This window comes from Apis mellifera, linkage group LG13 (assembly GCF_003254395.2).
Source record: "Apis mellifera strain DH4 linkage group LG13, Amel_HAv3.1, whole genome shotgun sequence".
Taxonomy (NCBI): domain Eukaryota; kingdom Metazoa; phylum Arthropoda; class Insecta; order Hymenoptera; family Apidae; genus Apis; species Apis mellifera.
Genome location: NC_037650.1, coordinates 6,188,723 through 6,204,998, shown reverse-complemented (window position 1 = coordinate 6,204,998; position 16,276 = coordinate 6,188,723). Strand labels below are relative to the sequence as shown.

General features: G+C 46.0%; 1 protein-coding gene across 18 annotated transcripts in view; it reads left to right on the top strand.

Annotated features, from left to right (window-relative positions):
• Positions 1–16,276, top strand: part of LOC726547 (protein abrupt) — a 69,781-nt gene that overhangs the window by 37,867 nt on the left and 15,638 nt on the right. For 12 of the 18 annotated variants that reach the window (XM_006560357.3, XM_006560348.3, XM_006560347.3 and 9 more), the window contains exons 4-7: positions 415–645; positions 741–947; positions 1,053–1,215; positions 1,408–1,461. In XM_006560357.3, coding sequence (XP_006560420.1) covers positions 415–645; positions 741–947; positions 1,053–1,215; positions 1,408–1,461 — 655 coding nt within the window. Of the gene's footprint in view, positions 1–414; positions 646–740; positions 948–1,052; positions 1,216–1,407; positions 1,462–2,518; positions 5,961–6,503; positions 6,839–12,234; positions 13,383–14,236; positions 14,408–15,073; positions 15,619–16,276 lie in introns of those variants that run through there. The other 6 variants (XM_026444576.1, XR_003305928.1, XM_026444577.1 and 3 more) reach the window with 6 other exon arrangements.

Below are 16,276 nucleotides of genomic sequence, written 5' to 3'. Positions count from 1 at the left end.
TAATAGTGGTGGTACTAGTAATGGTGGTAGCAGTCAATTTCGCTCGGTTGTTGTTGGCGAATTGGAAGGGAAAAAAACGGAGGATGGGATGAAAAACGGAAGTAGAAAGACGCGGAATGGACGAAGGGAGAAAGAGATGGCTGTACAAGTCGGTTCGACTTAAAAGGCATCGACGACGTGGATTAAACGTTGCTCGTTATACGTGTCGTGGTTGTAAATCGTCCTTGTAAATCAATTGACCGGATCTGGCCGGGCTGAACGACCTGATAAATAGGATTAACCGATTTACCGAGATTTTCGCCCGATTCCTGTATCGATCACAATCAACCGGGAAATTATCTGAAATTAATATTCTCGAGTCTGAGAAGAAGGAACGATTTCTTTATCCCCCTCTGTTTTGTTGTACGAGCGCAGGCCAATCCATGCCAGCATCCGATCGTGATCCTGAGGGACGTCGCCTCGTCGGACATGGAGTCGTTGCTGCGCTTCATGTACCACGGAGAGGTGCACGTAGGTCAGGAACAGCTCGCCGCGTTCCTAAAGACGGCGCAGATGCTTCAGGTTCGAGGGTTGGCCGACGTGAACAGCGGCGCTGCCAAAATTCCTCCTCCCTCGTCCTCCGGCGGGAACAATGGCAGTGCGCCGGTAAATACGAGTTTCAACTTTCGAGATTACAAGCTACCGATTTAAATTTGGACATAGTACGCGGTAATTGGACATTGGATTTTCGGACTTGACAGGCGACACCGCGCAATCCTTGGCAAGACAACGGCAGAGGAGAGTTGAACGAGAGCGGTCTGAGCCCGCCACCAGAGAAGAGACCTAGAAGCTATAGCCCACCGTTGGGTAACCACGTGGAGCCCAAGACCGACCTTCAAGAATCGCTTTTGGGCCAGGCTTTGGCGGAGGGACCCACGATACACACGACACCCACGAACAACGTTCAGGTATGGTTAAAAAAAATTTAAAACGACAATGATTGTTGACCAAAGAGTTGCTTTGAATTTACGAAGGATAAGACTCGGAAGAGGGATGATTTTTATCGGTTACAGGCGCAATCTACCGGCGAGGACTCGAACTCCATGTCGGACAACGAGGAGGAGATGTCGAATAACGACAGCATCCTGAACTCGGTGAAGACCGAGCCAAGCGACATCCTGAATGATTCTATGGAACATCATCGTAATTCGTTTCCGGCGCTCTTGGGAATACCAGGTAATTTGATCGAAGTTAACCTCGCTTCCTTTATTTTTTTCTTCCTTGATAAACGTATCGTAACTCTATCTCGATCGAAATTAATATTTTTTGAACGGGATATCGCATCGTATTTCCTATTTAGAGATTGACGACCAGAATGTGAATGACCAGAGACAGGTTTGTGATTATGATCGTACTTGATACTTACAGGACTGATACCAGGACCGTCCGGGATCCACGCGGCGAATCAGGATCCGAATTACGGTAAGTGATCAGAAACCAACGATTCGATTCTCGATTCGGTTTTTATTACGTATTCGTAAGCCCAAGACTTATAATATCCTCCCGTCGATTCCCTCAAGACTCTGGTCTCTCGTTGTTGCGTTGAATGCATGGAACTCTCGTACCTCTCACAACCCTGCATCCCCTTGCCCAATTTACTCCTTTTGGAAAAAGAAAAAGGAAATAAATAAGAAAGAGTAATGAGTTGAGATAATGAAACGGAAAAAAATAAATAAATAAATAAATAAATAAAAGAAATAAAAAATGAAAGAGAACGAAATGGTGAGCAAGCACAGCGTGTCGTAGAGCTACGTCTCCGACGGCTCTTCGAGTTCGTTTTGCCGGAACAATATCGATTTTCCTCCGCAAAAATGGCCTGCGATCATTAGAAACGGTATCGTTAGGGTTGCCATGCAAAAGAGAAGCTCGATTCTTTTTTTTTTTTTAACGATAATCTTTGAACGACCCTTGTTGCTAAGGCTAATTTGGTCGGCGAGGTACGAATTCGATCAACTGTATTTAAAACTGTTCATGGAAAATAGAAGTAAATAAATAAATAAATAAATAAAAATGACGTGAGGGTGGAGGTACGGAAATGGCAACGAAGAAGGACAATGTACACACGTTACCACATTCAACAAACAGATATATATATGTAAAAAAAAAAAACCTGATGAAACATTAAATTAACACATATAAATGTGAAATATTAAACAATTGAAATTAAAAGAGTGCGACAAAAACATTTTGACAAATACAATCTACAATCTACGATTCGATCATAAATATTCAGGGAATTAAACAAACAACACGCAATTGGGGGAGGGAAAACAGTGTAACAGAAATATAAGAGGAAAAAAAAATATACATATAAATAAATAAACGGAAAATAAAGCAAAAATAAAAAAAAAAAGAATATCAAATATAAACGAACGAAAATTGAAAACGAAGGGCTGTGGGAGGACAGAAAAAAAAATTGAATAGTGTTTAAGGGATCGTACGAGGTTGGCTGAGGACTGACATTGGCTGGTGGTTCCAGGGCGATGGCAGCCCTCTGGAGGAGACGGTTCAAGCTCGAGTTCCGGTTGGTTGCCGGGTACGTCCTCCACGAGGAACGAGCACGCCGGGTCTGGAACTTACCAGAGCGGAGTTCACAACTCGAAAGGTCAGGATCTGTCGTCTCTGCTCCAGCAGCATCACCATCACCATCACCTCCACGCCACCAGCCAAGCGTCGCAGCAACACGCCCTAAATGCCCTGAACTCGCTCAACTCCCTGAATACCGAGCAGCTGTCGATCATGCATCAAAAGTTGCAGAACAATCTGCAAACGTTGCAGCAACAACAGCAAACAGCGTCCGCGAAAAACGAACTGAATCTGATGCTCCAATCGTGCGCCAAGGAGAAGATTCAAGAGAGCATGGCGTTGTTCCATCAACAGACCCATCAACAGCGTCGGTTCCACCAGCAGACCGACAACGCGAGCCAATCCGGTAAACCAAAGTGTCCCGAGTGCGGGAAGATCTATTCGAACAATTCGAACCTGAAGCAGCACATAGTGAACGTGCACACGGTTCAAACGGAGTACGTCTCGTGTCACGTGTGCAGCAAGCAGTTCAAGACGAAACAGTACCTCCAGATACATCTGTTGTCGATGCACGGTATCCGGAAACGGAAGAGCTACCCGTTGTATCAGATGCAGACACAGATGCAACAACAACAACAACAACAACAGCAATCGTCGGGCGGCCAAGTGTCCGGCGGTCAGCAGCAATCGCAACAGCAATATCCGGCTCCGGAGAGATGGTCCGGAGGAGAGGACAAACAGTGATCGAAACGCGTGTCTCGTGTATCGTTGATCGATCGAAGGACCACGCCAGAGACACGTGTGCCTCCCTTGGACCACGTAAATAGGGGTGAAAAAGGGAATAGAGAGGGTCGATGAGAGTGGATGCTGGTAATCTGTGTAGTTGGCCCTGGAGCAACTCTGATAGATAGCTCGGAATTATTTGGGATTAAGACAACTACGACCTCGCAATAATCTTTGTAGTAGATTTTTATTGTACATACGCGAATCGCAAACTTGCGCATAGGGAAGTAAGTATTTTTCGCGTGGAATACACACAGTTGCATATAGATATAGTTTGTTTTATTTTTTTTTTTCGGTTCTTTTTCTTCTCCGCGCGTTTTTTGCCTCTCTCTGCCCCCTCTTTTTCTTCTTTCTCTTTTCTTTTTCTTTTTTTTTTTTTTTTCTTTATTCCTTTCGATAGTTAGGTTAAAGAGAACGGAGGTGGCGATAGGCAAGAGGAGGGTGAAAGAGGGTGCTGATACGAGGATTGGCCGACCTATTTTCGTATTGTACCGCAGTGCGCAGCCAATCCTTCGAGGCAGCGATAAGTAAGCCCCCCCGCGATTGGCCAGCGGAGACTTCTTGAAATTCTCGCCGGAATTCTTATCGGTATAAATAGTAGGTGAGGAAGAAAGAAGGATGCGTCAGCCTCGTTTCTTCGAAAAGAGAGTCATTCACGGGAAAAACGTCGATAGGGCTGTATTCACCCTTTTTCGAGGATTCGCGGTCTTTAAGGGGAACCGAGGAACGGACGGGCAATTCTAAAGGAATAGCTGAACCGATGAAAATAACCTTTCTAATGGAACCGAATCTTATCCTCAATATTTCTCTCCCCCTCTCTCTCTTCCCTCTTTCTTCTCCTTTTTTCTTTTTTTCGAAACGAATCAAATTTTCCTCTTTCCTCTTTCCTCCTTCTCTTCCTCCTCCTCTTTAATGCAAAATCCCTCGTCTCCGACGAGGCTGCAATTAGATCGACCGAATTGCCGAGGTGTATTTTTATTACAAAGGGGAAAAAACCGAGCGAATTATTTCGAACGTTTCGCGGCGTTGAAACGAATTTGGGGCGTAATATTCGTTTGTCTTTTACCGGAGAATACGCTCCGGGATGCTTTTAAAATATTGACACGCATAGCTAAAACTGGTATAGCCAGAAACACGGAGGCGCGTTTCATTTGCTCTCTGTCGCTTTCTCATCTCTTGACGCGTCGCATTTCGCCGCGACCGATATATATATACGTATATCACATGATACACGTTTGAACGTGTGCGTTTGAGTGCAACATTGTGCACCATCACCACCATCATCACCACCGCCACGTACGTGTATACACGTCGAACGTGCCCGCGCACATTTAGGCACACGGAATTACGAGGGCAGAAAGAGATAGACCGGGTTGTATTGATCTCGAGGATTCAACAAACAGCACCTAGTGCCTCCCGCTCCTTCCTCTCTAACTTCACCTTACTCCACCACCCTCCACTCCTCACCCCTATCTCTCGCTTCCTTCTCCACGTATTTCATAGGATTCGGCTTGTCTTCTGGACGGAGTTCGTCGAGCTCTATCCCCATTCGATAGTTTTTCTAGTTAACCTTACAATTCCTTTTTCTATTTCTTTTCTACATTCATGGTGAATTATAATCACGAAATTATGCATATTAATATGTTTATATCCGATATTCGAATGATCTTGTGGCAATTCTTCTCCGTTGTGCATACGTCATCTCGCCAATTTTATTCGCCTATTTTTTTACTCTTTTTCGCAATTAGTTTTAGCACGATAATCGTGTTATACGATTATATTTCGAAACGTGATAGATAATGTAGGATATATCGCGCAATCTTGATGCAACATCACGCAAGATAGTTCAAGGATCGAAGAATAAATGGATCTACGCCACTCGATGGATCGAATTGTCTGTCGTTAAGGTTGCACGGTGTCAGTGTCGGACCAGAGTTTTTCGAGGGTAGAAGAGGGGAAAGTTGGAGGAGGACACGCGATACTCGGCCCTAGTGAGCGTAGGCCACGCGATGCCTAATACACGATCAGCCTACAACCCCCGTTGGGAACCCCTGGCAAAACAAACCCTGGCTTATCCAATTCCACGGCATTTCCACGAATCTCTTCCATCTCTTGCCTCGGCTATCCAACCCTGACGCTCGTAGTTCCGACGTAAATGGAGGTGGAGCATTTGTTTCAGCCACCCCTTTGTCCTCTTCCTTTCTCTCTCTCTCTTTCTGTCTCTCTCTTTCTCTCTTTCTTTGTTCGTTCAATCCTTCGTTCTCGTTTTCTCCGTTTTTACCATCAACCCGCAATCCCTGCCATTCAACCGGTTGGATCGTCTTGTTCTTATTTCCTTGGCGTGAAACTGCGTCACCTTTGAGAGCTACCAAGCTCTAAAAGCACTCGCCGCCTCTGGTTTCACAGACAGGGCGAGGAAATGGTTTTACTTCCTCCTGTCGCCGAAGGTGATGGCCTGGTAACATATGTCTTTCTTTTTCCTTGTCTTTCTTTTTTTTTTTGTGAAATGATTGTGTTTTTCTTTTTATGTTTGATATTATGTTTTTACGGTATGGAATTAGTATGGATTTAGTAATTTTCATAAATCAAAACGTGTTCTGTTTTTGAATAATTAACGAATGATTCGAGAAAAATTTATATAAAATTTTTCTATTTTTCTCTTTAATTTTATATAATTTTATATAATTTCTTCTTCTTCTTCTTTTTTTTTTTGCCCTCCCCCCTAATCTAATTCTTTCTCATCATGAAACGCAGGAAATCTTAGAGGACACTGGCGAAATCGACTCTCCATTTTCCACTCTTCACAGATTAGAGTCATCTATCACCCCGGATTCGATCCGGATAACCGGATTTCGTTTCGGACCTTGGCCAGATTCTTATCAACCTGATAAATTTCCTCGATAAAAAAAACGTTGGCGTGTCTGTTCCACCGTTTGACCAAACTTGCTCCTCGTATACCGTGATATAACCTTCGATGTATATATGGAGGGAAAAGTTTGAAGGGAAGAATGATGATTACGGAAAGTATAAAAGTCGATCGCGTGATTATCGCGTCCGAGGAAAGAATGAAAGATCTGCCCGTTTGTGTCACGCGTGTCACGTAGTCGGAGCAAGTTTGCGGGAAATAACTTTCTTCCTTCTTTAATTCCGCGCAGTTGTGTCACTTCTTGCTTCCCCTCTTCTTTGTGTGCACCGCTCGGAATACAGATTTCTCCATTGGCTAAGGGGTGGCGTTAAAACTTCCAAAGAGAAAGAACAAAAAAGAAGGAAGGAAAGAAAGAAAGAAAGAAAGAAAGAAAGAAGGGAAGGAACCTCGAACAAATAACACGCGAAGGTATGATCGATTAAGTAAGTATAATCTTGCTTGGAAAGTGAGGGTGGAGAAGGGCAAAGTGGAAGAGACAAAGAGAGGAGAGGAAGAACAGGAAATGAGATGGGATGTAAGGATATTGTGGCCCACTTCGGCGATCAGATACATCGAGGCTTTAGGATTGGTGGAAAAAAAGATGGCCACTCATAGGGGTATGGTAGATCGGTTGAAGAATAAAAATGGGATTTCGTACGATAAGCGGCCACGTATACCGTCAAGTTCAAATGTTTGGTCGGTGGATTTCTCTTTTTTTTTTTTTTTTTCTTTCCTCTCTTTTCACCTCGTCGTTGCGTATTTTTTGGTCTTTTCGCTACTCTTTTTTTTTTTTCCTCCACTTCCCAAAGTCCATCTTATCCCCGATTTCCCGCTGGTCCTTCTCGTTTCTTGTCTCCTTAATGTTCCGGAATCCCTTTTTTTTTTCCCTCGCTCTCACTCACCCTCGTGGCATCCACGTGTTGGCGGCGCGCGCGAGGGGAGGGGAAGGATCGACCGACCCGAAGGGCGGTTCATCCGATATTGCGTCGTCCGGACAAATGACAATTGCAATTCCCTTTTGGAATCTATCGCATTAGTCTTCTGTCCGGACGACGAATCGTTAGATCGCTGCGTGAAATTACCCGTCCTTATCGTTCGTTTCTACTTTCATTTCGTTTGAAAAAAAAACATCGGTGGGAAATTTTTCATTATCGATAATATTATTTTATTAAATTCAGTTGGTTATTTATAATTATTTCCTCGATTTATTTGAGATTGACCAATTTCGACGTGTACGGGGAAGAGTCGTCGACAGAAAATTGACAGGAGGCGCCATTAACTCGAAGAATATAACGCCACGAAATTAGAGCGAGGAAGAGTCACGAAAGCTTTGACACACGCTATAAACCCGTTTAACTTCACGAGTTACGTGCCGCAGACGTCGGCTTCTCGAAATTACGAAAGTTTGGCTCGTCATCAAGAAAAGAAAAAATGACGAACAAAGACCGCGCGCGGCTGGAGCACGTGTGTCATACACACCGCTCCTTTTACTGTTATTCCTCTTTTGCCGCGATCCGTGATATCGTTTTCATTTCGTCGATTATTTCCGGGTTAAAGGAAATGGATAATTCTTGTTTGGATTCCAAGAAAATTTCGTAACGTGGAGAAAGAAGGAAAAATATCGCGGGGTTAATTAAAGAAGCTAAACCCACCCTTTCTCGCATCGAGCGGCGAACGTCTTAATTAAATAACTCTGTAATTAACGATTCGCGTTATTTTCCCTTCCTTTCTTTTCTTAATTTTCCGATACGACAAGCTCCCATACCGTCCAATTTAAATTTCCCAATTTCTGGGGAACATGGAATAGAATTCATCTACTGTATGCAGGAATACTAGACTTGTTCCGGCCGGAGCGTATCGATTGTTCCGCGTCGAACGTAGAGGAACGATAGAATGAGATTGGGTTTCACGGTTGCAGCAACGACGGATGGGGTGGTGGTGCAGCACACTTTAGCAGGAAGATTGATTAAGCTGCCGCAGCCACCGCCGCCCACGCGAGGTATATTAAAGACGTGACCCGACATAAAGGAGAACCCCCTTCGTCTTCAGCTACCATCCGTCTCTTTCTCCCCCTTCATCCACCCCTATCTTCTCTCTGACCACATTGATTTTCCACGCCACTCTCTCTATCTTCCATCTTACCTCTCTTTCTCTTTCTCCATCCCGTTTCCTCGAATCGCTTTCGTCCTCGTCTTCTTCTTCTTCTTCTTTCTTCTCCTCCTCCTCCTCTTTCCTCCCCGGTAATTTTCTCTTCGCCGCAAACTCTCTCTCTTTCTCTTTTTACCTCGCTCGCCCTTCCAACAAGTACAAACAAGTACGATGGAAGAAACGTTTTCTCGCGTTCCTCCTCCTCTTCCTCCTCCTCCTCCTCCCGTTGTTATCGTCGTCGAGCCACCACCGTGCTCCTCTATCTATCTATCTATCTATCTATCGTTGTTTACTTTACTCGTAAGCTCGAGCCAACACTCGAAGAAGAAAGAGGAACAGGAGGAAAGCGACCGACAGAGTTCCCTGTCTTCCCTTCAAGCTTTGCAAGTTTGATTGAATTCCAACGAGTGGCCGGTATCAGGAAATGGACAAGTTGATTCGAGCTCTGTGTTCCACCTTCCTCTCTCTCTCTCTCTCTCCTATCTTCTCTGCCCACAAAGAGTCTTTTTTCCCTTCTTCTTTCCATCAGATGTCCGCTAGAAAGCTTTTAACCTTTTCTATCCGAGTTTCGAGCCCAGGCTCGAATCGAGGAGGGAGAGGAGGGGTTATTTTCGGTTCTCACGTTCACCGGTAGGGATTAGAGAGGACGCGAGAGATTACAGAGTTTCGTTATTGCCGCGCTAAATGTTCGCCCCCGTTGTAGTCACTGAATTAAACGGGGGAGGGGGGAGGAAGAGGGAGATAGAGCTTTTATTAAAAGCACGCGCGACGCTTCAATTTTAAAACCGTGCCGCGGATAGGCGTGTTTGAAATTAAAATAAAGGTTGGAAAATAAAACGGCAGCGGAGAGAGAAAGGTCAAGGGTGATGGAGATGGCGGAACGAATGGGATATATATTTCATCCCACCCCCTATCCCCCCTCCCTTCCCTTTATTCCACACGTTCTATTTCTCATTTTCCTTCACCTTTCCGTTGGAATTACATTTCTCCTGCAACTTTTTCGTTGTCCACGTTGTCAAGAATTTTCGACGCCGTCGTATTTTCACTTTCGAACACCGAACCGATTCATCAATTTTCAACCGAAGGCACTTACCCCCGACCGTGTCTTCTTCTTCTTCTTCTACTTTTTCTTCTTCTCTTTCTCCTTTTTCCCCATTTCTTGTATCTGTGCAACCGTCAGTCAACCTTTCGCCGGATTTGGGATATTCATTTTCCTTGAAATTCCCGCTGGGAACAGATTTCGAAGAGATTTTCTCTTCTTCAACGGTTACCTTCCATCGTGAAATTGATCAACGAGCATAAAATTCATTTCCATTCGATACGTGTGAATTAATCGTGGATAGAATTAATCGTATTTCGCGACGCTCTCACTCTTTCATCCCTTAAATTCTCGCGCTACCTCCAAAAAAAAAAAGAAAAGAAAAGAAGAAAGAAAAAACTATCGATTATCTCTCCCCCCCTCGATAAATACGAATCGAATTAGTCGACTTCCTATCCGGTGAAGATTCACGGCGACGCAACAAATGTCCTCTAAAAATACGAAGAAACGGGAACAGTCGCGCTCTGCGAAGTCGGTTGAGCGACGCGCAAAAGCCATCGGATGGTTTTCATGAACGAGAGAGAGAGAAAGAGAGAGAGAGAGAGAGAGCGAGAGAGACGAGTTGTGAGAAGGCGAGAGACGGTTACGAGGGCAGCAGTGGAGAGCGGGACGAGGGAGGAGGGGTTGAAGTGAGCGTGAGAGAGATAGAGGCGAGAGAAAGAGAAAGAGAGAGAGAAGGGGAGAGAGGGAGGGAGCAAGAGAGAGTAAGAGAAGAAGAAAAAGGGGAAGAGAGAGTGAGAGGATGAGAGAAAGAGGAAGAGAGAGCGAGCGAGAGTGAGAGAGAGAGGCCGCGCTTCCCCCGAGGGTCCTGGGATCGATCCCTGTGCAATTTCCCGCACATGTCCGCATTGATCTGCCCTCACTTGCCCCCGGCGCCCACCCTTGCCACACTGAACCACCGCCACCCCCGCTGACGCCGTCACTGACGCCGCTGCCGCCACCACCAACCACCCTTAGCTTCTTCGGGATCCCCACGATCGTCCAAACACCCCGTCTCTCACGCCGTTCACTGTCCAAAGTCTGTTTGGAACTACTACTCGTTACCTCCGCCCCGGATATTCGACCAACCCCCTTATAGTTTCCCAGTAACGTGCCTTAGGAAAGGGGGAGGAGACGTGCCTTGCTCGTAGACACGCGCGTCTTGTCACGCGTCACACGCGATACGCCTCGCGGCGAACACGATTTTTCAATTTGAGGGAAAAAGGAAGGAAGAGAGAAAGAAAGGAGGGAGGGAGGGTTGCGCGCGTTGGCTTCGCTCCCCGTGATTGGCAGCTTCTTCCGCTCTCCCATGGGGCGGTTGTCTATCTCGTCGAAAAGCGTGTCGCTTTTCAAATTTCCCCGTGTTGCCGCGACGACGTGGGGATTAATTAAAAGAGCGACGAAAGGGAGGAAATAGCGGTACAGCTAGTTCGACAGCGAGCTTCGTGAATATGAACGGGGGGGGGGGAAACACGGTTAAAAACGTGTTCGAGACGAAAGGACAAAAATTACGCTCGTCAACGCTCTTCTTCCCCTCCCTTCTTCCCTCTCTTCTTTCTCTCTCGCTTCCTTCTTCCTCCGCGAACCCTCACGAGGAACCTCGTAAAAAACTTAGGGCAACGAGGGGCGGTCGCGATGGAAGTGGATGCGCACGAGGCAACGTGGCCTACCTAAATTAAACTTTTCTCTCTTCTCCTCGGCCCTCCTCTTCGCCCTACCATCCGTTCACCGAGCCCCCATACATCAGCCTGTCATAAACCTAAGCCGTGCCAAGCCGCGTTCGATGTAACCGATCGTTAAACTTCGCTACCGGAAACCAGGTGTACCTTCCGACGGGAATAACCGTTCGAAGGAACTGAAAGGCACCAGGCGGGATGGATAAAGAGAGCGCGGGGTTATTGATCGCTTCGAAATTGCTTGCTTCGCTTCGCCTATGGAAATGTTAAACTAGGCCTATCGAAAAACTTCTCCTTTGCCCGGACTTTCCCGCTCCCTAATTTTCGCTGGGAATTACAGCGCGATGGAAATGAAGCGAGAGAGAAGAAATATACCGGATATTATGGAAGAATGTTTCGTTCAAAAAAATTTCGTATATAAAAATTTTCATACGAAATACAACGTTACAATTAGAAGAATGTTTCGAAGTCAACTGGATTGCAACGGGAGCATCGAAACGTCCGCGAAAGAGAAGACGTGGTGATCTTCTTCCCCTGATTAGTTCCCCGGGGAGCGAATGGCCGACATGATTGAAAGGATCCATGGTTCTGTTCGCGTCGCAGAGATATAGAGAATTGGCCGGCGGTTTCTCCGTCGTTATCCTCCGCGCGATCGCGTGGATCGACGTTTTCAAGATATTTCGTTGCGTAAGACGAGAGGCAGACGGCAAAGAAGTTTGCCGGAAAGCCGAAGACATCGATCTTCGGCTTCCCTTCAGCCAATCAGCGTGCCGACTGCTTCTTGAGAAGCGGCTCCTCGTTAATGCAGCGCAATTCGTCGGAGCGACGCTGCTAATGGACTGGCGCAATCATCCCAGGCCTCGCCACCGAATCTCCTTTCTCCGTCAACAGCGTTCCTTCCTTCCTTCCTTCCTTCCTTCCTTCCTTCCGTCCTTTCTGCTGCCTGCCTGCCTGCTTGCTTGCCTGCCTCGTCTAACCTCTGCTCCATTTTCTACGCTTCACAACTCTGTCACTTCCTGTTTTCTTTGTCTTTTTCACTCCTCGTGTTGGATCTCTAACCACTCTGCCATTCTTTTCAGTTTTCCCGGCTTACCATCTGCCTTTCCTTCCAAAGTAGAACGTTCTTCTTTCTTCGATTTTTCCATTCATCTTTCCTCCCCTCTTTTTCGTTAATTTTTTCCTCGAAATTCTTTCTTTTTTTTTTTTTTCTATTTTCGTTTTGCGTCCGTCATTATTTTTCGACCGTCGTTCATTGTTTCGTGGATGAAGCGGATATGTACAAGAGACTCCGCAGGAAGGTAAAAGTGAAACTTCTTAACGAGACTAGATCCTCTCGGCTCCTTTCTTTAGATTGGTCGCTTCAGAAACATCCTGTGTACAACCATCACGTGTCTGCGCTTCATTCCACTTTCGTGATTCCACTCCGTCACACGATCGTTCATTCTACCCTCGTGCTCTCTCTTCCGGTTCGTCGTACCTCATCCATTCCCATTTCTCCTATGTTCTATCACTCTCTTCCGACCGATCGGCTCACGGATCCGTTGTAATCAAGCGCGCTCGTACCCCACGCTTCCTAAACCCCTCCCCACCTCTCCCCCAGATCGATCGAACTGCTACGATTACTCAACCGACCGTCTTACGCGAACAACGAAGAAAAAAAGAAAAACTTTTCAGATTCCGTCACTCTATCCCTTTACCCTTCCACGCCGATCAGTTTCTCCTTTTTCTGAAGAATATATCGCGCCAATAGCGTTGACGGGTAAAAATTGAAGCGGTGAAAAAAATGGATGGAAAAGAGAAGAGAATTATTCATTTTCATTGCGAGTTTATTTTTCGTCGGGTGATAGGTATCGGGCACGGTGAAAAGGATTCGACGGGTGGAATGCGCGGCGTGACCTTAATTCCACGCGGAACGCGATGTAGCCGATACGTAAATCATCGTTGAATACGGTTTTCCGGGTGTGTACGCTCGCGTAATTCTAACAAATCGGCTCGTCCCGACTGTAAATCAGAAGGCGGCGTGCCGCATTCCCTTTATGCAGCTACCATAAAGGCCGCTTTTTACCCGTTCACGACTCCTTATATCCGGGTTATATATATTTCACGGGTAGGGCAAAAATTAATCCTTATCCCCTTTCTATTTGATTGGATTTGTCGCGGAGCAAACGCGTAACATTGTCGTAAATTAAACGCGGCTTCGAATAATTCTTGGCGAATTCGTATATATATATATATATATATATATATATACGTTCGAATATTATTCAACGCGAGGAGGTGGAGGTGGGGGCGGGATCGAGAGGATGGCAGCAGCGAGCTTTATGGAAGACGATTTCGAAGGCGGATACCTGTCACGCCGTGCCTGCACATCCTTCCCCTTTTACGTAATGAGACGTGCACGAAAGTGGGAGAGGCCTTTTGCTTAGAGATTCGTAGGAAAGATAGTCGTAACGAGGCGTAGAGGGTGGATCAATACGAGGGTTCTTACGTAGTTCGCTCTCTCTCTCTCTCTCTCTTTCTCTATCTATCTATCTATCTCCTCACTGTCTTCTCCTTTCTTCGTGTATTCTCTTTCTCTCTCTCTCCCCCATCCTTTCGTCTCTAACGACTCCACCCCTCTTGTCCTTCGTCTTCGCTTATCTTCTTCTTACATCTGAAACTCTCTTCTCTCTGAATTTTTTATTACTTTTTGTTTTTTTCTCTTTGTCTGTCTTCCCCGTCTTTCTTTTTCTTTTCTCTACTCTTTTCTCTGCCTCTCTCTCTCTCTCTCTCTCTCTCTCTCTCTCTCTCTCTCTGTGGCGCCGAGAGCTTGAAATGCAAGAGGACGAAGGTGGCGACTTCTATCTTCCATCATCGAAGCTTCTGTCAAAGAAGCGCGACCAGGATGGATGGGATTTCCGGTGACCGTTTCTTGCGGCCGTCACCGCGGATCGAATTTGAAAAGAAAACGATAATCGAGAACAAAGGAAAGGGAATGATCGATCGAAACATTTTGAGAATCTCAAGGGATGGGATTAGAAAAACGTGTGCGATTATGCACGATGATCGCGATAATCGAAATACAGAATTTTTGTTAAAAAGCGTCAATGGTTGACGGCTACGACATCATCAACGACATCAACAACAAGTACTACAACAACAACAACAACAACAACAACAATCAACAACAATCAACAACAACAACACACCAAACATCCTACAACCGGGCATGCCCTGAGAGTACGAGAGTAGCCTGCGTGCGTGTGTGTCCAGGTATGAGAATGCGTGTGCATGGAGTGCAACCTGTGTGCACGTGGCGGTGAAAAAGAGAGGGAGAGAAAGAGAGAGAGGAAGAGGATAGATCGATCGGATACGATAGCGTGTGGCCCGAGGGTGCGGAGCATGACTGAGAGAGAAAGTGAGAAAACGGCACGACCGAGAGAGAGAGAGAGAGCGAGAGAGCGAGAGAAAGGGAGTGAGTAAGAAAGAGAAAAGGAACTCGTGTGAGAGGCTGGTCACGCGTGTGTGACTCCTGCGTGGGTGTGTGTCGGTGCAGAGAGAGAGAAAGAAAGAGAAAGAGAGAGAGAGACTCAACGTGTGTGAATGTACGTAAGAAGGAGCGACTTGTGTACGATTGTGCGCGTGAAGAGAAAGAGAGAAGAGTAAATGTGGCGGGCGGCAGTTAGAAAAAGAAGGAATGAACGACGGAGAGAAATAAATCGTGAGTGCAAGGGAGAGTAAGAGATGGGGAATGATGGAGAAAAAATGAGCGAGCGAATGAGTATGTAACTAAGATAGAGGAAGAAACAGAGAGAAAGAGAGAGAGAGAGAGAGAGAGTGAGAGAGGGTGAGAGGAAGGGATATGAAAAGAGAAAAAGAAAGAAACGAAAGAGAGAGAAAGACAGACAGAATCAACTGACGGGCACGTCCTGGTTGTAGGATCGGTGATGCCGAAGAGGGAGGAAGCCGCGTTGGCGGCGGTGGCTGCGGCCGCCAACGAAACTACGGCAGCCGTGGAGAATTTCGCGAGACTCTACACGGCACTGCGCCACGACGATGCTAGGCCTCTCTGCCGTTACTGCGGCAGAAGCTACTCGTCACCGAGCAACCTTCGACAACACGTGAAAAATGTCCACTCGAATTGGCCGCCCCCGGAGACGTGGCCGCAGTGCAACGTGTGCGGGAAACGGTGCAAGACCAAGCATTACCTGATCAATCATCAGCTTCAGGCGCACGGGATACACCAACGGCCAAACTTGAACAATCCTAATCAGCAACAGCATCAGTCGCCCTCTTCGTCCTCCTCGTTGCCATGAGTACAATCCTCCTCCTGCTCCGCCATCCCCACGTCATCGTCGTCGTCGTCGTCGTCGTCGTCGAACACCACCCATGAGAAACGATCCGCGACCAGATGAAGTCGGGGGTCGTTCCCTCGCGCCTCTCGTCGATACAGGATAGCCTTGTTCGGTATAGAAACGAATCCGGATTCTCGGTCGAGTTATTTTCGAATTAGAGTGGATCGGTATATTCACATTCGCGATGGAAATTATTCGGGGTCGATTGGATTTGATAGAATTATCGTCGCGTTATTTTTACGAGGGGTGGGATATCGGAGGAAACTGGGTTATGCCTATTAAACTATTTATACATCGTTGAAGAAAGTTTTAAACGCGTGACGTTCGAAGCTACTATCATCCTGTATCATCGAGATCGCGTTCAGATATTCCTATTTTCTATAGAGTTTAAACGAGAGGATTAGCCGAGGCAGCAGCGATCGGGAATTTCGATTCGCGAAAGAGGAATCGGATGGTTTTATGTGACTGTAATCGAGGCAACGTTCCAGAGAGATTACAATATCATATTTATCACGAAAGACAAGGTACATATATATATATATATATAGGTATATATATATAGGTATATATATATCTATATATATATATATAGAAGATATAATAGTAGATTTCCGGCAAGAAAGTAAGAAAAGAATAATCGCATGGCACGAAATATCTACTCGATCGAGCGATGTACAATGATCGTTCGCTCGATCGTTTGCGCAATGGAAATGAGGTATTTTCCGAGTTATATATAACAAAAAAATACACGCTTACACACCTCCGCCACCTTCGAGCCAAAACGCGT